This window comes from Coregonus clupeaformis, chromosome 33 (genome assembly GCF_020615455.1).
Source record: "Coregonus clupeaformis isolate EN_2021a chromosome 33, ASM2061545v1, whole genome shotgun sequence".
NCBI lineage: Eukaryota > Metazoa > Chordata > Actinopteri > Salmoniformes > Salmonidae > Coregonus > Coregonus clupeaformis.
This window is the reverse complement of record NC_059224.1, coordinates 20,721,490-20,747,479: the sequence shown is the minus strand read 5'-3', so window position 1 is coordinate 20,747,479 and position 25,990 is coordinate 20,721,490. Positions and strand designations below refer to the sequence as shown.

General features: G+C 42.9%; 1 protein-coding gene across 2 annotated transcripts in view; it reads left to right on the top strand.

Annotated features, from left to right (window-relative positions):
* The window catches only part of LOC121548772 (ankyrin repeat and SOCS box protein 2), a 44,339-nt gene extending 18,381 nt beyond the window's left edge, over nucleotides 1-25,958 (top strand). The window contains exons 9-10 of one of the 2 annotated variants that reach the window (XM_041860326.2): nucleotides 17,273-17,443; nucleotides 17,575-18,074. In XM_041860326.2, coding sequence (XP_041716260.1) covers nucleotides 17,273-17,421 — 149 coding nt within the window. In that variant the 3' untranslated portion in view covers nucleotides 17,422-17,443; nucleotides 17,575-18,074. Of the gene's footprint in view, nucleotides 1-17,272; nucleotides 17,444-17,574; nucleotides 18,075-25,843 lie in introns of those variants that run through there. The other variant, XM_041860325.1, reaches the window with a different exon arrangement.
* Nucleotides 25,959-25,990: the final 32 nt, after the last annotated feature.

Genomic DNA, 25,990 nt, shown 5'->3' with positions numbered 1-25,990 from the left:
GACTGTGTCCATAAAATGTATATAGTATGTATAAACTGGAAGTAGAGGCCTAAGCATTGTTGTTCACTAGTTTACTCCAATTAGGGAAGGGGTGGTGGGGTTGGAAAGTAATGAAGGGAAATATATGTTTTTAAAGGATATGTATGTGTATGTGTGTGTATGTATATATATATATACAGTTGAAGTCAGAAGTTTACATACACCTTAGCCAAATACATTTAAACTCAGTTTTTCACAATTCCTGACATTTAATCCTGGTAAGAATTCCCTGTCTTAGGTCAGTTAGGATCACCACTTTATTTTAAGAATGTGAAATGTCAGAATAATAGTAGAGAGAATGATTTATTTCAGCTTTTCTTTCTTTCATCACATTCCCAGTGGGTCAGAAGTTTACATACACTCAATTAGTATTTGGTAGCATTGCCTTTAAATTGTTTAATTGGGTCAAACGTTTCTGGTAGTCTTACACAAGCTTCCCACAATAAGTTGGGTGAATTTTGGCCCATTCCTCCTGACAAAGCTGGTGTAACTGAGTCAGGTTTTTAGGCATCCTTGCTCACACACGCTTTTTCAGTTCTGCCCACACATTTTCTATAGGATTGAGGTCAGGGCTTTGTGATGGCCACTCCAATACCTTTACTTTGTTGTCCTTAAGCCATTTTGCCACAACTTTGGAAGTATGCTTGGGGTCATTGTACATTTGGAAGACCCATTTGCGACCAAGCTTTAACTTCCTGTCTGATGTCTTGAGATGTTGCTTCAATATATCCACATAATTTTCCTTCCTCATGATGCCATCTATTTTGTGAAGTGCACCAGTCCCTCCTGCAGCAAAGCACCCCCACAGAATGATGCTGCCACCCCTGTGCTTCACGGTTGGGATGGTGTTCTTCGGCTTGCAAGCCTTCCCCTTTTTCCTCCAAACATAACGATGGTCATTATGGCCAAACAGTTCGATTTGTGTTTTATCAGACTGGAGGACATTTCTCCAAAAAGTACGATCTTTGTCCCCATGTGCAGTTGCAAACCGTAGTCTGGTTTTTTTATGGCGGTTTTGGAGCAGTGGCTTCTTCCTTGCTGAGCGGCTTTTCAGGTTATGTCGATATAGGACTAATTTTACTGTGGATATAGATACTTTTGTACCTGTTCCCTCCAGCATCTTCACAAGGTCCTTTGCTGTTGTTCTGGGATGGATTTGCACTTTTCGCACCAAAGTACGCTCATCTCTAGAAGACAGAACGCGTCTCCTTCCTGAGCGGTATGATGGCTGCGTGGTCCCATGGTGTTTATACTTGCATACTATTGTTTGTACAGATGAACGTGGTACCTTCAGGCATTTGGAAATTGCTCCCAAGGATGAACCAGACTTGTGGAGGTCTACACTTTTTTTCTGAGGTCTTGGCTGATTTCTTTTGATTTTCCCATGATGTCAAGCAAAGAAGCACTGAGTTTGAAGGTAGGCCTTGAAATACAGTGGGGAGAACAAGTATTTGATACACTGCCGATTTTGCAGGTTTTCCTACTTACAAAGCATGTAGGGGTCTTGTATTTTTATCACAGGTCACTTCAACTGTGAGAGACGGAATCTAAAACAAATATCCAGAAAATCACATTGTATGATTTTTAAGTAATTCATTTGCATTTTATTGCATGACATAAGTATTTGATACATCAGAAAAGCAGAACTTAATATTTGGTATAGAAACCTTTGTTAGCAAATATAGAGATATACGTTTCCTGTAGGTCTTGACCAGGTTTGCACACACAGCAGCAGGGATTTTGGCCCACTCCTCCATACAGACCTTCTCCAGATCCTTCAGGTTTCGGGGCTGTCGCTGGGCAATATGGACTTTCAGCTCCCTCCAAAGATTTTCTATTGGGTTCAGGTCTGGAGACTGGCTAGGCCACTCCAGGACCTTGAGATGCTTCTTACGGAGCCACTCCTTAGTTGCCATGGCTGTGTGTTTCGGGTCGTTGTCATGCTGGAAGACCCAGCCACGAGGGAAGGAGGTTGTTGGCCAAGATCTCACGATACATGGTCCCATCCATCCTCCCCTCAATACGGTGCAGTCGTCCTCTCTCAGGAGTGGCTTCCGTCTGGCCACTCTCCCATAAAGCCCAGATTGGTGAAGTGCTGTAGAAACTGTTGTCCTTCTGGCTGGTTCTCCCTTCTCAGCCAAGGAACTCTGTAGTTCTGTCAGAGGGGTCATTGGGTTCTTGGTCACCTCCCTGACCAAGTTCCTTCTTGCCCGGTTGCTCAGTTTGGTCGGACAGCCAGCTCTAGTCAAAGTCTGGGTAGTTCCATATTTTTTATGATGGAGACCAATGTGCTCTTGGAAACTTTCAACACTCTAGAAATTGTTTTATACCCTTCCCAGATATATGCCTCATCACAATTCTCTCTTGGAGATCTGCTCTGACATGCACTGTCTAATTTTTGCTCTGACTTGCACTTCTTATTCTTCTTCTGTGGGGTTTATTGCAGACTACAACCCAAAAAGGTGTATTGCCGCCACCAACTGGACGGTTTGAAAAAACAAGGTAAAAAGAAAATCCGTACGTGATAAGGAAAACTAAGTTAATCTACCCAAATAAAAATAGTACATTGACAAAAACAAAACTCCCACTTCTTCCTTCTTTCAAATCTCCATATCTATTATATGTTACTAATGTGCATTGTGAACAGATAATAAAGCTCTGAGTAATTAACAATTTTTCAGCACCACTTGGTGAAAGCGCTGAAGACTTCAGAAAGCCTTGGTTTCCCATCACTACTGAAGAGGAGCTAACTGAAGACTGCAGCAGAATATTTATTATTGCTCCCATCTGTCACATGCACTTAGCTTTTTCAAAAGCTTTAAAACTGGCAGCAATGTTGTTCAAAGTAGTCCAGCCTACAGAATAAACAAACACATCACTTCAACTACAATAACATTCTCAGTAACTGTTACAGAATAATTTTTTCTTGCTATGAGTGTGATATGTTGTTGTTTATCCACCTTAGTTGAATGCACCGGCTGTAAGTCGCTCTGGATAAGAGCGTCTACTGAATGACCAAAATGTAAATGTAAAAAACAAACACTTGCAAAGCATGAGGGGTATTATTCTGTAGAATCAGATATCAGACTTCATTCCTCACGTTATCAGAGTGCGCAGCTGAACATTGTATGCTGGAAAACACTTGGTTTGTTATTTTTGATTAAAACAAAAACGCTATTCATAAATATGAATACAGAACTTGTTTTTGCATGGATTCCACGACGCGGTTAGCTTTTAACAGCTAGGACCGCTATTTCTTGTCCCAGAATCCCGCTTAAGAGACAGGTTGAAGCCTGCTTGACAGAGACGCTAAGCTGCTAGCCATCAAGCTAACGAAGTTGGTACCAGATGAGTTTTGCAATGGAGCCCTCTTTGTCTGGAGAACTAAATGAACGGTTCCAGCGCTGTAGGAGCTGTATCTATTACGCTTTGTTTCGGGACAAACCGGATCACTCAGCGTTCCAATGCGGCAATTGTTTACTTGCCGAAGATTATAGGCTTGAGGTGGCTTCCTTGATCCCGCAGGTCGCCAGCCTACTTAAGAAACTGGGGAAAACGCAGAGTGGAATATTTACATTTTTTACACCGGTGGCTGGACGGCGTTCGCTCTTGTTGGATGCATCTCCGCCTTGTCATTTGTCGTTATCCGACTAACAAAAAAACCATAATATCTGGCCCTGTGCCCTCTCTGAATCGTGGCATTGAATGCTTTGGCAGGATTCTTGCTCTTCACAACTAGCTTCATGATTATTGCAGCTCAATGGGTGTAACTTTTGTTGACAATTTCGATACCTTTTGGAAACAAAACACGTTTTATAAGGAGGATGGGATCCACCCAAATCATTTGGGTTCCTGGATCCTTTCACAGCATTATAAGGCTGCATTGAGACAATGACTTAGCAATGACCCAAGCCCAGCTCATCCCTACCATTGTGATGCAGAGTTGTCAGAATGCTTCAGCAAATGCACATTACATCAGGGGTAACCTGGTTTGTGTCCCTCTAGCTGCCCTGGGTGCCTCTGCTGATCCTGCAGCTGTTGTGTGCAGCGATCATGTGCCTTGGAACCAGATTTATACTGTTAGCACTGAGCCGGTGTGCCCGAGGAGGCAGTCCACTGTGTGCAGCTCACCCTGCACTAACATAAAGAACATGAGCACATCTACTGCTGCTAAGCTTCCCAGTAAAGCAATAAAAACAAGTAAGCATCCCAGAAGAAAAGTGCTCAAAATAGCCCACATGAACATATGTAGCTTAAGAAACAAGGTTCATGAAATCAATAATTTGCTAGTAACAGATGACATTCATATTCTGACTATCTCTGAAACTCACTTAGATAATACCTTTGATGATGTGGTCCTCTGTAGCTCAATTGGTAGAGCATGGCGCTTGTAACGCCAGGGTAGTGGGTTCGATCCCCGGGACCACCCATACGTAAAAATGTATGCACACATGACTGTAAGTCGCTTTGGATAAAAGCGTCTGCTAAATGGCATATTATTATTATTATTATTATTATGATACAGTGGTAGCAACACAGGGTTATAACATTTAGGGAAAAGATAGAAATGCCAATAGTGGAGGTGTTCCTGTTTATATTCAGAACCACATTCCTGTGAAGATTAGAGAGGATCTCATGTTAAGTACTGTTGAAGTAATATGGCTACAGGTTCATCTGCCTCACCTAAAGCCAATTCTGGTGGGAATCTGCTATAGACCACCAAGTGCTAACAGTCAGTATCTGGATAACATGTGTGAAATGCTTGATAATGTATGTGATATCAATATAGAGGTATACTTTCTGGGTGATTTAAATATTGACTGGCTTTCATCAGACTGCCCACTCAAGAGAAAGCTTCAAACTGTAACCAGTACCTGCAACCTGGTTCAGGTTATCAGTCAACCTACCAGGGTGGTTACAAACAGTACAGGAATTAAATCATCAACATGTATTGATCATATCTTTACTAATGCTGCAGAGATTTGTTTGAAAGCAGTATCCAAATCCAGGAAAACCAAAGTTCCAAAGGCTGGGCCTAATATTGTGTATAAGAGGTCATACAATACGTTTTGTAGTGATTCCTATGTTGTTGATGTAAAGAATATATGTTGGTCCGTGGTGTGTAATGAGGAGCAAACAGACACTGCACCTGCTTATTCCAGTTACTAATAAGCATGCACCCATTAAGAAAATGACTGTAAAAACGGTTAAATCCCCATGGATTGATGAGGAATTTAAAAAGTGTATGGTTGAGAGGGATTAGGCAAAAGGAATGGCAAATAAGTCTGGCTGCACAACCGATTGGCAAACATATGCAAATTGAGAAATCATGTGACTAAACTGAATAAAAAGAAGAAGAAACTACACCATGAAACAAAGATAAATGACATAAAGAATGATAGTAAAAAACTTTGGAACGCCTTAAGTGACATTTTTGGAAAAAAGGCAAACTCAGCTCCATCATTCATTGAATCAGATGGCTCATTTATCACAAAACCAACTGATATTGCCAACTACTTTAATAATTTTTTCATTGGCAAGATTAGCAAACTAAGTCATGACATGCCAGCAACAATTGCTGACACTACACATCCAAGTATATCTGACCAAATTATGAAAGACAAGCATTGTAATTTTTAATTCAGTAAAGTGAGTGTGGAAGAGGTGAAATAATTATTGTTATCTATTAACAATGACAAGCCACTGGGGTCTGACAACTTGGATGTAAAATTACTGAGGATAATAGCGGACGATATTGCCACTCCTATTTGCCATATTTTCAATTTAAGCCTACTAGAATATGTGTACCTCCAGGCTTGGAGGGAAGCAAAAGTCATTCCGCTACCTAAGAATAGTAAAGCCCCCTTTACTGGCTCAAATAGCTGACCAATTAGCCTGTTACCAACCCTTAGTAAACTATTGGAAAAAATGGTGTTTGACCAGATACAATGCTATTTCACAGTAAACAAATTGACAACAAACTTTCAGTATTCAACATGCACAGCACTTACACAAATGGCTGATGATTGGCTGAGAGAAATTGATGATAAAACGATTGTGGGGGCTGTTTTGTTAGACTTCAGTGCGGCTTCTGACATTATCAATCATAGTCTGCTGCTGGAAAAAACGTATGTGTTATGGCTTTACTCCACCTGCTATATTGTGGATACAGAGTTACCTGTCTAACAGAACACAGAGGGTGTTCTTTAATGGAAGCCTCTCCAACATAATCCAGGTAGAATCAGGAATTCCCCAGGGCAGCTGTCTAGGCCCATAATTTTTTTCAATCTTTACTACTGACATGCCACTGGCTTTGAGTAAAGCCAGAGTGTCTATGTATGCAGATGACTCAACACTATATATGTCAGCTACTACAGCGACTGAAATGACTGCAACACTTAACAAAGAGCTACAGTTAGTTTCAGAGTGGGTGGCAAGGAATAAGTTAGTCCTAAATATTTCTAAAACTAAAAGCATTGTAGTTGGAACAAATCATTCACTAAACTCCAAACCTCAATTAGATCTTGTAATAAATAATGTGGAGATTGAGCAAGTTGAGGTGACTAAACTGCTTAGAGTAACCCTGGATTGTAAACTGTCATGGTCAAAATATATTGATACAACAGTAGCTAAGATGGGGAGAAGTCTGTCCATAATAAAGTGCTTCTCTACCTTCTTAACAGCACTATCAACAAGGCAGGTCCTACAGGCTCTAGTTTTATCGCTACTGTTCAGTCGTGTGGTCAGGTGCCACAAAGAGGGACTTAGGAAAATTGCAATTGGCTCAAAACAGGGCAGCAAGGCTGGCCCTTGGATGTACACAGAGAACAAACATTCATAATATGCATGTCAATCTCTCCTGGCTCAAAGTGGAGGAGCGATTGACTTCATCACTGCTTGTGAGAGGTGTTGACATGTTGAAAGCACCAAGCTGTCTGTTTGAACGACTGGCACACAACTCAGACACCCATGCATACCCCACAAGACATGCCACGAGAGGTCTCTTCACAGTCCCCAAGTCCAGAACAGACTATGGAAGGCGCACAGTACTACATAGAGCCATGACTACATGGAACTCTATTCCACATCAGGTAACTGATGCAAGCAGTAGAATCAGATTTAAAAAACAGATCAAAATACACCTTATGGAACAGCGGGGACTGTGAAGCAACACAAACATAGGCACAGACACATGCATACACACACGATAACATACGCTCTATACACACACGTACCCATGGACTTTGTGTTGTAGATATGTGGTAGTGGAGTAGGGGCCTGAGGGCACACACTTAGTGTGCTGTGAAATCTGTTATGAATGTATTGTAATGTTTTTTAAAATTTATAACTGCCATAATTTTGCTGGACCCCAGGAAGAGTAGCTGCTGCCAGCTAATGGGGATCCATAATAAATACAAATTCTAATGAGCTCCGCCCCCAACAAGTACAAATTTGGTCAACCTTGACCAGATACAAATCTTAATGAATCATAGAAGTCTAGGCAGGGATGGCTTAATGCAGGGGCTTACCAGGGCTGAAGCCCCTGGGCCCAGGCCCGTTGGGGGCCCAAGAGGATGCCAAAAAAAAAGAAGGAAATATATACAGTATATATTATGTTTGTAGTATATATTTTATAAAATAGTCATGGCCGGGGGCTCCCGAGTGGCGCAGCGGTCTAAGGCACTGCATCACAGTGCTAGAGGCGTCACTACAGACCCGGGTTCGATCACGGGCTGTATCACAACCGGTCGTGATCGGGAGTCCCATAGGGCGGCGCACAATTGGCCCAGTGTCGTCCAGGTTAGGGGAGGGTTTGGCCAGGGGGGGCTTCACTTGGCTCATTGCACTCTAGCGACTCCTTGTGGCGGGCCGGGCGCCTGCAGGCTGACCTCGGTCATCAGTTGGACGGTGTTTCCTCTGACACATTGGTGCGGCTGGCTTCCGGGTTAAGCGGGCGGGTGTTAAGAAGCGCGGTTTGGCGGGTCATGTTTCGGAGGACGCATGACTCGACATTCGCCTCCTGAGCCCGTTGGGGAGTTGCAACGATGAGACATGATCGAAATTAAGGAGAAAAGGGGGGTAAAATACAACAACAAAAATAATAATAATAATAATAATAATAATAATAATAGTTATGGCCTCTAAACCTTCCAGCTGCATACTGGACCCTATTCCAACTAAACTACTGAAAGAGCTACAGTTGAAGTCGGACGTTTACGTACACCTCACGTACATACATTTTAAACTCAGTTTTTCACAATTCCTGACATTTAATCCTAGTAAAAAGTTCCTGTCTTAGGTCAGTTAGGATCACCACTTTATTTTAGGAATGTGAAATGTCAGAATAATAGTAGAGAGAATTATTTATTTCAGCTTTTATTTCTTTCATCACATTCCCAGTGGGTCAGATGTTTACATACACTCAATTAGTATTTGGTAGCATTGCCTTTAAATTGTTTAACTTGGGTCAAACGTTTCGGGTTGCCTTCCACAAGATTCCCACAATAAGTTGGGTGAATTTTGGTCCATTCCTCCTGACAAAGCTGGTGTAACTGAGTCAGGTTTGTAGGCCTCCTTGCTCGCACACGCTTTTTCAGTTCTGCCCACAAATGTTCTATAGGATTGAGGTCAGGGCTTTGTGATGGCCACTCCAATACCTTTACTTTGTTGTCCTTAAGCCATTTTGCCACAACTTTGGAAGTATGCTTGGGGTCATTGTCCATTTGGAAGACCCATTTGCGACCAAGCTTTAACTTCCTGACTGATGTCTTGAGATGTTGCTTCAATATATCCACATAATTGTCCTTCCTCATGATGCCATCTATTTTGTGAAGTGCACCAGTCCCTCCTGCAGCAAAGCACCCTCACAGCATGATGCTGCCACCCCAGTGCTTCACGGTTGGGATGGTGTTCTTCGGCTTGCAAGCATTAACCTTTTTCCTCCAAACATAACGATGGTCATTATGGCCAAACAGTTCTATTTGTGTTTCATCAGACCAGAGGACATTTCTCCAAAAAAGTAAGATCTTTGTCCCCATGTGCAGTTGCAAACCGTAGTCTGGCTTTTTATGGCGGTTTTGGAGCAGTGGCTTCTTCCTTGCCGAGCGGCCTTTCAGGTTATGTTGATATAGGACTCGTTTTACTGTGGATATAGATAATTTTGTACCGGTTTACTCCAGCATCTTCACAGGGTCCTTTGCTGTTGTTCTGGGATTGATTTGCCCTTTTCGCACCAAAGTACGTTCATCTCTAGGAGACAGAATGCGTCTCCTTCCTGAGCGGTATGACGGCTGCGTGGTCCCATGGTGTTTATACTTGCGTACTATTGTTTGTACAGATGAACGTGGTACCTTCAGGCATTTGGAAATTGCTTCCAAGGATGAACCAGACTTGTGGAGGTCTACAATTTTGGTCTACAAAATTGATGTCAATCAAAGAGGCACTGAGTTTGAAGGTAGGCCTTGAAATACATCCACAGGTACACCTCCAATTGACTCAAATGATGTCAATTAGCCTATCAGAAGCTTCTAAAGCCATGACAACATTTTCTGGAATTTTCCAAGCTGTTTAAAGGCACAGTCAACTTAGTGTATATAAACTTCTGACCCACTGGAATTGTGATACAGTGAATTATAAGTGAAATAATCTGTCTGTAAACAATTGTTGGAAAAATTACTTGTGTCATGCACAAAGTAGATGTCCTAACCGACTTGCCAAAACTATAGTTTGTTAACAAGACATTTGTGGAGTGGTTGAAAAACTAGTTTTAATCACTCCAATCTAAGTGTATGTAAACTTCCAACTTCAACTGTACTTCCTGTGCTTGGCCCTCCTATGTTGAACATAATAAATGGCTCCCTATCCTCCAGATGTCTACCAAACTCACTAAAAGTGGCAGTAATAAAGCCTCTCTTGAAAAAGCCAAACCTTGACCTGGAAAATGTAAAAACTATCGGCCTATATCGAATCTCCCATTCCTCTCAAATGTTTTGAGAAGGCTGTTGCGCAGCATCTCACTGCCTTCCTGAAGACAAATAATGTATACGAAATGCCTCAGTCTGGTTTTAGACCCTATCATAGTACTGAGACTGCACTCGTGAAGGTGGTAAATGACCATTTAATGGCGTCAGACCAAGGCTTTGCATCTGTCCTTGTGCTCCTTGACCTTAGTGCCGCTTTTGACACCATTGCTCTTCCATGCCGTCCCTAGGAGGAGTGTGTCTTGAGTGGGTTGAGTCACTGACGTGATCTTCCTGTCCGGTTTCGCGCCCCCTCGGGCTTGTGCGGTGGAGGAGATCTTCGTTGGCTATACTCAGCCTTGTCTCAGGGTAGTAAGTTGGTGGTCTGTTGATATATTTTTATATCACTCTAGTTGTGTGCGGGCTGAGCTTTGGCAAAGTGGGTGGGGTTATATCCTGCCTGGTTGGCCCTATCCGGGTGTATCGTCGGACGGGGCCACAGTGTCCCCCGACCCCCCCGTCTCAGCCTCTAGTACCTATGCTGCATTAGGCTATGTGCCGGGGGCTATGGTCAGTCTGTTATATCTGTTGTAATTCTCCTGTCTTATCTGGTGTCCTCTGTGAATTTAAGTATGCTCCCTCTAAATCTCTCTCCCTCCCCTCCCGGAGGACCTGAGCCTGCCTGTGGCTATGGAACCCTGACCTGTTCACCGGATGTGCTACCTTGTCCCAGACCTGCTGTTTTCGAACTCTCTTTCTCTCCCTCCCTCTCTCTCTCTACTGCACCTGTTGTCTCGACCTCTGAATGCTCGGCTATGAAAAGCCAACTGACATTTACTCCTGAGGTACTGACCTGTTGCATCCTCTACAACCACTGTGATTATTATTTGACCATGCTGGTCATCTATGAAGAACAATCTGGCCTTAATGGCGATGTACTCTTATAATCTCCAACCAGCATAGCCAGAAGAGGATTGGCCACCCCTCAGAGCCTGGTTCCTCTCTTGGTTTCTTCCTAAGTTCCTGCCTTTCTAGGGAGTTTTTCCTAGCCACTGTGCTTCTACATCTGCATTGCTTGCTCTTTGGGGTTTTAGGTTGGGTTTCTGTATAAGCACTTTGTGACATCTGCTGATGTAAAAAGGGCTTTATAAATAAATGTGATTTGATCAACCATGACTAAGGGGCAGGGCAATTTGTGACTGTTGTTGTTTTGGTAATCAGTTGCTGTACTGGAGGGGGTGGTTTCTGCTCTCCTAGGCAGTCATCAATTAGTACCGGGAGGTGTGCTCTTCATCTTTCAAGGCAATTAGCAATTAGTATTAGTACTTCAGTCTCCCCTGTTTTCTCAGCGGCGGCAGTGTCAGCGGCGGTCTCGTCTCAAAACTAAGACCGTCGCCAAAACAAAGACAGTTATGCTGAGTTATTCAAGGAAGGAAAGAGTGGAAGGCTCCACACCACTCTCTCACTTCAGTATCTTACCTTTTGTAGATTTGGCAACCATGTGTGTGTTTTCTATTAGAGGCCTTAACGGGTGCAAAAAGTTGGACCCTTTCCGAAATGGACCTGGGGATTTCCCATCTGGACCTGATATGCATAAATAAATGTTTTATATATAGAGACCCGCTCCGAACGGACCGAATTACAACTAGACCCGTTCCATATAGACCTGGTACGATCCAAACCCGGTCTGATCCAATCCGAGTGAGGGAAGCAGGGGGGGCTAATTTGAAGGGGTGTCCACATACTTTTGTATATATTATATAGTGTATGTGGAATTCCTGGCCTCTGGCAACGTTTGGAACTGCCGATCTGCGGTCATGAACGCCGAGTTCATCTCAGCTTATGCTGAACTTTAGTCCCTTTACTTTTTTTGCCCAGATGGAGACATGGATCACCCCAAAGAACACTGCTACTACAGCAGCTCTCTCTTCATCTGACTATGTTTTCTCTCATAGTCCTAGAGCAGGGTTCTTCAATTCCGGTCCTGGAGGGTCGAAACACCTCTGTTTTTCATCCTCTCCTTCTAATCAGGGGCTAATTCAGACCTGGGACACCAGGTGAGTGCAATTAACTACCAGGTAGAAATAAAAAACAGAAGTGTTTCGGACCGGAATTGAAGAACCCTGTCCTAGAGCATCTGGTCATCGCAGTGGTGGCACAGGGCTACTCATTTCTGGAGATATATTTTTTTCTCCCTCTCTCACCTGTCCATCTCCTCATTTGAATTCCATGTCGTCAATGTCACTTCTCCACTCAATCTTAACATTGTTGTCATCTATCGCCCACCAGGTGCCCTTAGAGAGTTCCTCAATGAGCTTGACACCTTTATAAACTAATTTCCTGACGATGGCTCATCGCTCTTTGTACTTGGCGACTTCAATCTCCCGACGTCTGCCTTCAATAAAATAAAATAAACTCTCTTTCCCCTCCTTGCATATTTTGACCTCACCCTTTCCCAGTCACCTCCCACTCACAAGGCAGGCAATAAGCTTGACCTCATCTTTACTAGAGGTTGTTCGCCTACTAATCTCACTGCAGTCCCCCTTCAGGTCTCTGATCACTACTTTGCTTCCTTTTCCGTCTCTCTCTCCTCCAACCCTACCCACTCAGCCCCTACCCAGATGGTCATGTGACGTCGCAATCTTCGCTCTCTCTCTTCCACTTCTCTCTCCTCCTCTCGATCTTCTCCTCCTCTGTATCCGCTGCTAAAGCCACGTTCTATCACTCTAAATGTGAAGCTTCTGCCTCTAACCCTAGGAAACTATTTTCCACCTTCTCCTACCTCCTTAATCTTCCACCTCCTCCCATCTCCCTCTCTGCGGACAACTTCGTCAACCACTTTGAAAAGAAGGTTGACGACATCCGCTCCTCATTCACTCAGCCTATTGAGTCCACTGGTCCCACTCACACCGAACTACCCTATGCCTTGACCTCTTTCTCCCCTCTCTCTCCAGATGAAATCCTGCGACTAGTGAGGTCCGGCCACCAGACAACCTGCCCGCTCAACCCCATCCTCTCCTCCAGTCCAGTCTCTGGACACCTTCTCCCATTCCTCACTTCCCTCATCAACTCATGCCTGACCACTGGCTGTGTCCCCTCTGACTTCAAAATGGCCCAAGCCGCTCCCCTCCTCAAGAAACCAACACTCGACTCTTCTGATGTCAAAAACTACAGACCGGTATCCTTTCTTTTCTTTCTAAAATACTTCACTGTGCTGTCTCAGAATGATCTTCTTGACCTAACCAGTCAGGCTTCAAGACGGGTCACTCAACCAAGACTGCTCTTCTCTGTGTCACAGAGGCTCTACGGACTGCCAAAGCTGACTCTCTCTCCTCTGTTCTCATCCTCCTAGATCTATCTGCTGCCTTCGACACTGTGAATCATCAGATCCTCCTCTCCACCCTCTCAGTGCTGGGCGTCTCAGGCTCTGCACACTCTTGGATTGCATCCTACTGGCAGGTCGCTCCTACCAGGTGCGTGGATAGGATTTGTGTCTGCACCACGTACTCTCACTACTGGTGTCACCCAGGGCTCGGTTCTAAGCCCTCCCCTCTTCTCTCTATACACCAAGTCACTTGGCTCCGTCATATCCTCATATGGTCTCTCCTATCATGGCTATGCGGATGAAACTCAACTGCTTGTCTGTTTTCCCCCTTCTGACACCCAGGTGTCGACACACATCACTGCGTGCCTGACAGATATCTCAGCTTGGATGTCGGCCCACCACCTCAAGCTCATAGACCAGGGGCCTGGTCTATGAACATCACAGTACGGTTTAGGAATCATCTCCTAATATTCATTATTTTTTGAGAGAGAGAGAGAGAGAGAGAGAGAGAGAGAGAGAGAGAGAGAGAGAGAGAGAGAGAGAGAGAGAGAGAGAGAGAGAGAGAGAGAGAGAGAGAGAGAGAGAGAGAGAGAGAGAGAGAGGATAAATCAGGACAATTTCACCAGATAGGCCGGACTGACCCTAGCCTCCCAGTAGATAGACTATTGGAGCATAGATACTGGAGGCTGCGAAAGGGGGAGGGTCAGGGGACACTGTGACCCTGTCTGACGATATCCCCGGCCAGGGCCAACCAGGCAGGATATAACCCCACCCACTTTGTCAAAATACAGCTCCCACACCACTAGAGGGATATCAACAGACCACCAACTTACTACCCTGAGACAAGAATGAGTATAGCCCACAAAGATCTCCTCCACAAAACCGGACAGGAAGATCACGTCAGTGACTCAACCCACTCAAGTCGAGTATAGAGAAAACAGCCTTGCACGACGTGACGCACCCCTCCAAGGGATGGCATGGAAGAGCACTAGTAAGACAGTGACTCATCCCCGTAATAGGGTCAGAGGCAGAGAATCCCAGTGGAGAGAGGGGAGCCGGCCAGGCAGAGACAGCAAGGGTGGTTAGTCACTCCAGACTTAAAGGTCAAGACCGAGTCTGCGTCTCTCACATGGATAGGCAGACCATTCCAAAAAAATGGAGCTCTATAAGACAAAGCCCTGCCTCCAGCTGTTTCCTTAGAAATTCTAGGGTCTTTAAAGAAAAACATTATGAACACCTGCTCTTTCCATGACATAGACTGACCAGGTGAATCCAGGTGAAAGCTATGATCCCTTACTGATGTCACCTGTTAAATCCACTTCAATCAGTGTAGATGAAGGGGAGGAGACAGGTTAAAGAAGGATTTTTAAGCCTTGATACAATTGAGACATGGATTGTGTATGTGTGCCATTCAGAGGGTGAATGGGCAAGACAAAATATTTAAGTGTCTTTGAACAGGGTATGGTAGTAGGTACCAGCCGCACCGGTTTGAGTGTGTCAAGAACTGCAACGCTGCTGGGTTTTTCATGCTCAACAGTTTCCCGCATGTATCAAGAATGGTCCACCACCCAAAGGACATCCAGCCAACTTGACACAACTGTGGGAAGCATTGGAGTCAACATGGGCCAGCATCCCTGTGGGATGCTTTCGACACCTTGTAGAGTCCATGCCCCGAAGAATTGAGGCTGTTCTGAGGGCAAAAGGGGGTGCAACTCAATATTAGGAATGTGTTTCTAATGCTTTGTACACTCAGTGTACATAGAACTACGTTTATGTTACAATTTAGCCATTCAGCAGACGCTTCCATCCAGAGCAGCCCACAGCTAGTGCATTCATCTTACGATAGCCAGGCGAGACATCCACATATCACAGTCGTATCCCAACCACGTATCACATACATAATACAATACATAATATAATGCAAAATACAATACAAAATGCTTTAAAATGTCTGTGTCTCTTCACAGTCCCTGTCGTGCGGTAAGGTGTTCTTTTCTGTGTTTTTTTAATCTGTTTTTATTGCTAGCTTGAGTTACCTGGGGTGGCAGAGAGTTCCATTTAGTCATGACTCTATTTAATACTGTGTGTTTCCCAGCCTCTGTTCTGGACCTGGGGACTGTGACGAGACCTCTGGTTGCATGTCTTGTGTTGTACCGATGAGTGTCCAAACTGTGTGCCAACTGCTTGAACAGACAGTTCGGTACCTTCAACACATTAACACCTCGCACAAAGACCAATAGTGAAGCAGTCAATCTCTCCTCAACTTTGAGCCAGGAGAGATTGACATGCATGTCATTGACATTCACCCTCCATGTACATCTAAGTGCAATATGTGCTGCTTTGTTTTGGACCAACTGCAATTTGCCTATGTCCTTCTTTGCCGCATCTGACCACACAACTGGATAGTAGTCCAGGTATGACAAAACTAGGGTTAGGGAAAGGTTAGGGTTAGGGTTAGGGAAAGGGTAGGGGTTAAGGTTAGGGTTTAGGGTAGGGACGTGCCAGGGATTCAAGATAGCACTGACCGTCGGTAAATACTTAGTGGGATCTCATTGCTTGCTTGTGCTACCTTTTTTATTTTTTTTTGGTCATTTAGCAGACGCTCTTATCCTAGTGCTCAGTCAAAAGAAAATGCCTTACTGCTAACTTGGTTAGTTATAAATGAGACCGTTTTTAACACATTAACTGTTTTAAAGGAAAAGAAGAAAAAAACAAGCAAGAGGAATAAAAGTTAAATCAATACTGATTACATGGTTACTACAGGGTTAGCAGCGTAATGGTTAGCGTTACCGCCTGGAGACCGGAAGTTTGGGGATTTAAATAGCAGGACACTGTAAAGTCTATTATCCCTCTGAAGAGTATGAATTGGGCTGTTTGAGATGTTTGAATCCTAAGAAACCTGCCTACACATAGTTTGAAGTACAATTGACGAACATAGCTACAGTAGTAGGTCGAAGCTGTGTGCTAGAAAACCTTGGTAGAGCATGGGTGGAGTAGGTATTGTGTTGCTCATGTGAATTTCCTTTCTTTTTCGACTTCAGACCAATGCCTACTTCTCACTTAAAATACAGTTTTTCATTTTTAATGGTAGGTAATGACTGTGTAGGTGACTTCTGACTGCAAATACTACAGACTTTGAGGCGTAGCAAAAATATCACTGTATCCCAATACAGAGATTGTGAGTTCAAATCCCATGTGGGGTTATATTGAAAAGTCAGTACTAAGTGATCATTTAAAATGTAATCATATTTTCATTGATTAAATATTTTTTAACTATTTGTGGTTTGGGACACCATCACGTGATGTCCTGACGACTGGTAAAACAAATGTCTTGAGAACATCTTACAAATGTCCAAACATGGTCCTCAACGATATCCTGGTGACTTACAAGGAACTAGACAAAGGTCCCCCAGAGAACATTCCCTTTGGACCATCATGCAACATCCTATTGACTAGTAAAATTAAAATCCTGAGAACGTCCTGAAAAGGTCCTGATATGGTCCTTAGTGATGTCCTGGTAACTTTCAGGGAACTACACAAAGGTCCCCCAGAGAACGTTCCCTTGGGACCATCATGCGACATCCCCTTGACCATCATGAAACGTCCCCTTATAGTCATTGAATGTCCCATGGATAACATCCTATCAGAACCAAATAGGAACCTTTTCGAAACGTTCCCTAATGGACATAAAAATACCTTATTATAACGTTATACTGCGACCATACCGGAACCTGTACTTAACGTCTTCTTAGCGTCCCAAGGTTAATGTCATGTTTTAATGTTCCTAGAACGTTCTCAGAATGTCAGTGGGATAACGTCTTGCCAAAACTCTTAAAGGGACCTAATGGGAACATTGCCGAATGTCCTTAGACGGTCCCGTTTGCTGGGATACTACAGTACTATAGTTTTTTTTCATGTGGGTTAATAAGCAACTTCTTTGCACTTTCAGTGCCACCACATTCACTGATGCAGTTGTGCAGGCTGAAGATCCATCAGCAGGTTGGAATCCCCAGACTGAGGCACATCGACACCCTGCCCCTCCCACCAAGACTAATCAAGTTCCTCAACTATAAAAAGGGAAATTCACAGGATATCTAGGAATTTATTTTAATTCTGTTGACTCTTAAATCCACAGATTCTGTGACTCGTTTCCAATAAATGTGATTGTTTTGTATATTGTAAGCCAGTTGAGATGAAGGGGGAATGCTTCTTTGCACAGTTGTGTACTGCATAATAGGCTTGAATTGATATTACAATGGCAGGAGTAACATTTGAATGAATCTATTGTAAATTATGTGTAAATGTATGTACTTGTAGGTACTTGGGTTTGGTTAGCAAAAGCAAAATGGACTCTTATGGACTACTAAATTAATTGTTTACCCTCTGAGTGAGTTTTTTTTACACTAAAGTACAATGAAGTTGCCTGTATCAGAGAAAATAGCACAGCTTGGAATGCTTCTTAGGCAATTAGATTGTTTGGCCGGAACTATCCGTTTTATAATTGAATATAGTGATTTCGGTATTGCATTGTGTACAAAGGTCTGTTGCCACAGGTGGGTGGAACTATTTCAGTGTTTTATGTGGGGGGGAAAAGTAAACAAAAAAGTCAAATGATTGATGGATATTGCAAATGTATTGACAGATTTATTATGACTCATGTAATGCTAATGCTATCATCAGTGCTTGCTTGAAGCAGAGCCATACACTGTCTGAAACCAAAACCAAACACTGTATAAATAAAGTTTTAAAGGCAAACTACACTCAAAAACTATATTTTGGTATTATTTTCATTAGTCCACTGTTGATACGGTCCCAAAATGTTTTCCATGTCAGCAGTCAAGTTTTCAAGATATTGGACTTTCAAGAAGCAATGTGTCACCGGCCACATCATCATGATGATGCAGAATGCTCTATTTTCATGTAATCCAACAAATGTAAACGCCTGGAGTTTGCATAACGGCATTGGCACTTGGATTGGAACTGCTGCTACGGTCAGATTACATGAAAATTGAGCGCTTTGACCACGCACAACAGTGGAAGTTTGGCATAGAAATAAGGATGGATAAGCAGAAAAATATGGTGGTGGATCTTTGATATTAACGGTTTGAATGTGTTCGCATTCGAGAAGTCGTCGGGGAGGACTCATCGTGGAGAAGAAACTTTAGTGTGGCAGTGGCGTTTGGCCGGAGCGCTGTGAATGGGTAGCCAGGCAAAGAACGAATTTGACCTTTTACCCAACTCATATAACAATTTATACACATATTTATACTTTCTATAAAGTAAACTTTCAAACATGGATGCCAACCATTATCCCTCATTATAATTCCGATTAAGTCTCAGAGCGCATCTCTATGTTCCTTCACTCATTCACACATTGTTCAAATCCAAGAAATTATCCTTACAGCTGAAAGTGCACGATTTACTTAGTCCTATTCGATTATCAATGAAATAGGCAAACAAATAATGCATAGCTGGCTACTGCTGCCTGCATTCAGGCCTATTCCAGACACAGATTTAGGTCATTCGCTTGCCCCATATATTTGTCATTTTATTTTTTACTGATCTGTCGCTCTGTAAAAATTAGCATGGGTTTAGCTCAGGTCATAATGACAAAGACGTTGGGGGGAATGAGAGGGAGAGAGGGAGGGAGGGAGGGAGAACGATGCTTGTTCTAATCCAATCGTGGCAAGAGGCTCAACCTACACCCCGTCCATTTCTTTACAGACAGCCAAACTAGCCAATTGAGTTATTTAGATTGCACAGCGCAGCACAGTTTTAGTGACAGAGAGATGCATGCTGGCATCTGAAAATTACTTAATCCCGATCAAGTATAATTACAAAAATTAGTCGTATCGTAATCGTATTCGAAAAATTCTCATACTCGTTTTGTCCGAGTACTCAGCACACCCCTACTAGAAAGGGGAATTTTCCTGAAGAAAAATTGTGTGACTTGCTTCAGCTGGTCAAAAGTATTTTTATAGTAGTCGAAGAAGAAACTCTGAGACTGTCCATCTAAATAGTGTGACAGGATTATTGCTTTAGCAAATGTTGGTTACAGACATAACATGTTGAATTAACGTTTATGTAAGATTTGTTTTGTCACTTTACATTAAGTTAAGTGAACTTTAAATCCAATATCTACTTGGAGAAGTAAGTTTACTCAAGTGAACAGCAACTGACAAGTTAGCTGTTTTCTATTTTGATGTAATTTACAAAATAAAGTTCAGAATAGGCATACACATTTTCACACTTATATTTCCACTTTGATACAGTAGGTAAAACTATAAATTGTGAACAGCCTTTCATTGCTTGTTCTGCATCACAACAAATTCTTATGAGAGTACTGAACTAACCCCTAACCTTAGTACTGAGGTTAGTACTGAACTAACCCCTAAGCTCTATACTCAACAGGGTATTAAAAGACTGATAACATGACTGTAACTGTAGTGGCTGGTATTCTGGAATCCAGCCTGTGGGGTATCTGTGACCTTTCCCTCATACGAAAATAAATGTAAAGTGTACTAGGATCAAAATTAAACAAACACATGATGCAGATTGACCTGCCAACAAAACGGGAAGAAGTTAACCTTGTCGTTAAACTTGACCCTTTTTCCATGGATTTGTTTGTCTAAAAATAACGAATAGGCATCCGCAATTAACACCTCTTTCCATTACATTGACTGTAACACAACACAATACCAGACCACTCAACATAAGGAACAAGGCACACCAACTTGCCACAACAAAACCTGACCCAGATGCAGCAAGAGTCTGACCTAGCACAGGAGGACTACAAGCCTGAACACACTGTACTTGGGACTACTCACAGTTTCCATTGAACACAGTCAGTCAACATCACTCTATTGTAATATGCACAAATTGTATGATTCATGTTTTGGGATTCCACGCTTTGAGATTCCTCGCTATTACTCCCAAGAGTTCCAGCTATTTGCTTTGTTGTTCAGTGATATCTGTCACTCTTAAGAAAACTAGGCCAGCTCCCCCTCAGGAGAATGCTGAGCTATGAAGGGGGGAGAGGAAAAGTTGGCCCACTACCCTATCGATATCATGTGAAGCCTCCAGAAATATTCCAGACGGCTGGATCAGAAGCCCAGTCTCAGAAACCTCTACTGACAGAGGAGTGGAGAAGTCTTAGTGGGGGAGTTTAACCAGAGAGGGAAACTTCAATACTTATTTTGCTTTTGGAAAACTGTAAGAGCTTGGTAGAAAGGTAAGACATATTTTCATTTACATTCTTATTTGGCAACCTTTGTGCACTTTTTTTGTTTTTGTTGTGTAAAAACAAATTCCAACATGGATCAGTGGTAATGAGCATTTTAGAATACAGGATGTATGATCTTAATTTGAGACAGTTTGCTACAGCAGGAAAATAATCGGCAGCAACAGGAAATGTGGATTATAATTAATGGAGATATTTGTTAGTGTTGACACATTTTTCGTAAGGGAAAATCAAGTCTGAAATGTAAAACTGGAAATTACAAACTTCAAAAGCATTTTTACATCTTAAATCCACTACAAGTTTTACATTTCCTGGAAAGTTCTCCTGCAACAGGATGATCAAATTAAGATCCTACATCTGTAATTATAAGTAATACACTGCATGGGTTGGAACCTACGTTATTTTGCAATCGTTTAATTCTGAACAGAACCATTATCTTTTTCATTCCGTTACACTGTTCTGACCAGCAAAATAAAGTTCTGAACCCCTCAAAAAGTTACGGTTTATATCGTTCCTTTACATTATAGTCATTTAGCAGACGCTCTTATCCAGAGCAACTTAGTGAGTGAGTGCATACATTATTTTATTTTTATTTTTTTATACTGGCCCCCCGTGGGAATCGAACCCACAACCCTGGCATTGCAAACGCCATGCTCTACCAACTGAGCTACAGGCCGGCCATTCCCTCCCATACCCTGGGCCAATTGTGCGCCACCCCATGGGTCTCCCGGTCGCGGCCAGCTACGACAGAGCCTGGATTCGAACCACTACCTTGGATGTGGTCCTCTGTAGCTCAGCTGGTAGAGCATGGCGCTTGTAATGCCATGGTAGTGGGTTCGATCCCCGGGACCACCCATACACAAAAATGTATGCACGCATGACTGTAAGTCGCTTTGGATAAAAGTGTCTGCTAAATGGCTTATTACTATTATCTCTAGTGGCACAGCTAGCACTGCGATGCAGTGCCTTAGACCACTGCGCCACTCGGCGCTTTACATTTAGATTTTAGTCATTTAGCAGACGCTCTTATGCATACATTTGTCATACTGGCCCCCCGTGGGAAACGAACCCACAACCCTGGCGTTGCAAGCGCCATGCTCTACCAACTGAGCTACAGGGGACTTTCTGTTCCTTTTTAAACCTCTGAAAAACATTTTTCTTTTTATTTACACTACCAGTCAAAAGTTTGGACACACCTATTCATTCAAGGGTTTTTCTTTATTTTTACTATTTTTTACATTGTAGAATAATAGTGAAGACATCAAAACGATGAAATAACACATATGGAATCATGTAGTAACCAAACAAGTGTTAAAAAATCAGAATTTATATTTTATATTTGAGATTCTTCAAATAGCCACCCTTTGCCTTGATGACAGCTTTGCACACTCTTGGCATTCTCTCAACCAGCTTCATGAGGTAGTCACATGGAATGCATTTCAATGAACAGGTGTGCCTTCTTAAAAGTTCTGTTATGATTTAACTGGATAAGAACCCAAATGCAGACAAGTACACCAAGCCAGAGAAGTTTTAACAGGTTTATTTACAATGTTCAAAGTCCAGGTTTCCAAATATATGGGAAGAGCAAGTCCAGGTACAGGGAGGGTAACAGATCCAGATCAGGGCAGGTGTGGTACCGTAATGTCCTAGTGTCCGTGGTGAGTCCAAAAGAGAGGTCCGGTAATGGAGAGCAGGATGGTGGTGGCAGGAGTGAAGCGGAGGCAGGAGTCAGGTTCCAAATATCTGTGGCACAGGAGAAAAAGTAAATAGAACAGACCAAAAACACAAAGAGCAAAAATAACCAGGTTGAGTCGGCAGCGAGACTAACATGGTCGTCTTGACTATGATCTGACGATGAGTGGTAAGTTTGACCGGGTCTTAAAGGCTGAGGTGATTATAGTGAATGAGCTGCAGCTGGAACCCTGACTCCCGCACACCAGACTTCACTCCTGCAATCAAGGACAGACAGAGGGGAGGGAGAGAGCAGAGAGAGCTACCTATCAGCAGTAGGCCTAACAAGTTCATTTGTGGAATTTCTTTCCTTCTTAATGCGTTTGAGCCAATCAGTTGTGTTGTGACAAGGTATGGGGGGTATACAGAAGCTAGCCCTATTTGGCAAAAGACCAAGTCCATATTATGTCAAGAACAGCTCAAATAAGCAAAGAGAAATTACAGTCCATCATTACTTTAAGACATGAAGGTCAGTCAATACGGAACATTTCAAGAACTTTGAAAGATTCTTCAAGTGCAGTCGCAAAAACCATCAAGCGCTATGATGAAACTGGCTCTCATGAGGACCGTCACAGGAATGGAAGACCAATAGTTACCTCTGCTGTAGAGGATAAGTTCATTAGAGTTACCAGCCTCAGAAATTGCAGCCCAAATAAATGTTTCACAGAGTTCATGTAACAGACACATCTCAACATCAACTGTTCAGAGGAGACTGCGTGAATCAGGCCTTCATGGTCGAATTGCTGCAAAGAAACCACTACTAAAGGACACCAATAATAAGAAGAGACCTGCTTGGGCCAAGAAACACGAGCAATGGACATTAGACCGGTGGAAATGTGTCCTTTGGTCTGGAGTCCAAATTTGAGATTTTTGGTTCCAACCGCCGTCTCTTCGTGAGAAGCGGTGTGGGTGAACGGATGATCTCTGCATGTGTATTTCCCACCGTAAAGCATGGAGGAGGAGGTGTTATGATGTGGGGGTGCTTTGCTGGTGACACTGTCTGTGATTTAATTAGAATTCAAGGCACACTTAACCAGCATGGCTACCACAGCATTCTGCAGCGACACGTCATCCCTTCTGGTTTAGGCTTACTGGGACTATCATTTGTTTTTCAACAGGACAATGACCCAACACACCTCCAGGCTGTGTAAGGGCTATTTTACCAAGAAGGAGAGTGATGGAGTGCTGCATCAGATGACCTGGCCTCCACAATCCCCCAATCTCAACCCAATTGAGATGGTTTGGGATGAGTCGGACCGCAGAGTGAAGGAGAAGCAGCCAACAAGTGCTCAGCATATGTGGGAACTCCTTCAAGACTGTTGGAAAAGCATTCCAGGTCTAGCTGGTTGAGAGAATGCCAAGAGTGTGCAAAGCTGTCATCAAGGCAAAAGGTGGCTACATTGAAGAATCTCAAATATAAAATATTATTTGATTTGTTTAGCACTTTTTGGGTTTCTACATGTGTTATTTCATAGTTTTGATGTCTTCACTATTATTCTACAATGTAGAAAATAGTCAAAATAAAGAAAAACCCTGGAATGAGTACTGGGGTTCGACATTCAATTACTTCACCAATCAGTACGGATAGAGAAGCTTGCTATGGAGCGGGCAAGCTATTTACAGGCATTGGACAAATGAGTGTAGGGCGCGAGATGCGACTGAAATTTTGCGGGCGGGGAGAGAGCGTGAGAGGGTGGAGGAGGAGGCTTGGTTTGAAGTGCTGGGCATCTTGTTGTTATGACATGCATCATCTGAATTAGGCCTACAGAAATATACCTACAGAGGAGTGGATTTTATGAAGGAACTTTGAATGTCTTTGAATGTCAGAAAGTTGGCTTAACTTTGGACCAGCTAGCTAGTGTGCAGCGCGGCACCAGAATTAAAATAAAAACGTCTTACCTTTTTTTCTAGTTAATAGATCCAATGGGAAATGTGATAACTATAGTATCCTTAAGTAGTATTGAAAAGGTTCATCCATTCTTCTCTAATGAAAAATCTCTCCCCCTAATTTCTGAATCACACTTGTAACATCAGTAGGCTACTAGACTAGTGTTCCGAGGGGGAGGGGTAGGTTGCCTACACATGCACACACACTGGCAAAGATTTTCTGGCAGGCAGGCAGACACTGGAATACGTCGCTGAGTGATAGAGTGAGGGCTTTGGATAGGCGCTTTGTTGTGTTTTTGTGGGACTGGAAAAAAATGCCCGCAATGTAAAATTAAGTTTTAACCAGTTCCCATACTTTTAAAATAACGGTTATGTTCCAGAACAGTATTGATCACTTTCGTTCGCGGTTCTGAATCTGTTCCTTGAAAAATGAAGTTATTTTCCAGTTTTCGGTTCTGTTCCCTGAACCGGTTCCAACCCCTGGTTATTTCCAAATCACTTTAGTGATTTGAATGTAACATTTGAACACTTTTTCAAGGGGAGCATATCATAATTTCATTATCCAATCCTAACATAATCCCAGAATTACCCAACCTAAATAAACCCATTCAATAAAATGTTTCTTCAAATCAATCAATTTGCATGACATGCTTGTCTTAGGAGGGAGTTCGCCTTAATTGACAAGCCCACTTGCACATACGTTCCTTTACTTTGCTCAAAACCATTCTATAATTAAGTTATAGAGCATGGTAGAGCATGGCGCTTGCAACGCCAGGGTTGTGGGTTCGTGGGTTCGTTTCCCACGGGGGGCCATTATGAAAATGTATGCACTCACTAACTGTAAGTCGCTCTAGATAAGAGCGTCTGCTAAATGACGTAAATGTAAATGTAAATAATTTGATGACCGTGGGGCTGCTATATAATTGCCACATTGCAGGTTCAAATGAATCAATCCCGTAGTCTCTGACTACGTCCCAATTATCTCTCCTTTCTCCCAAAGTGTGCACTTGTTCACTTCCTTTCACTGATTTGAAAGGAAATGCCTGGTGGAAAGAAATATGGTGGAAACTCCCTCTAGAGTCTAGACCATGTCTCCATCAATCCAATGCTTTTTGATTTGTGGGAAGTAGTGAACAGGTCAATACCCCTTCAGCAGAAAGGGGTATTGGGAACCACCCTATGTAATATGTGTCCTACATAGGGGGATGATGTAGTGTGTTCCAGTCCAAATTAAAGGGAAAGATCACCCCAATTACAAAATTACATTTGATTTCCCTACACTGTCAGCAGTATGGACACGGTAAGAAAGCAATACCTTTTAACTTTTAAAAAAAATACCTGGGCACTGTCTCCAAATGATTTTTGCCACAAAACCAATGCAAGTCAATATCCCCGATAATAGCATTTTCGCACGTCATGTCCAAATCATCTTAAAGTAACTTCATTTAGCTAAACAATCAAGACCAGTATCTCATTTTGTAATTTGGGTGAACTATCCCTTTAATCATGGTCTCTAGACTGAAGACGATGCAGCACCTTCCCAGACCAGGCTTGGACACCCCTGGTGTATATTGGTTAGGAATGGGTCTCTCAAGATCCAACATGGTGGACATAATGCATAATACATAACTGATACACTGTATCCTCTCTTTTTCTCTCCAGATCCAACATGGCAGTTGCCAGCGTGTCCATCCCTGGCTCCACGCCGGGCCCCACCCTGGGGTTTGATGATTACAGTCTCTACAGCAACCTGTCAGATGACGAGCTGATTCAGCTGGCTATCGAACGCAGCCTCAGTGATGCCCACAA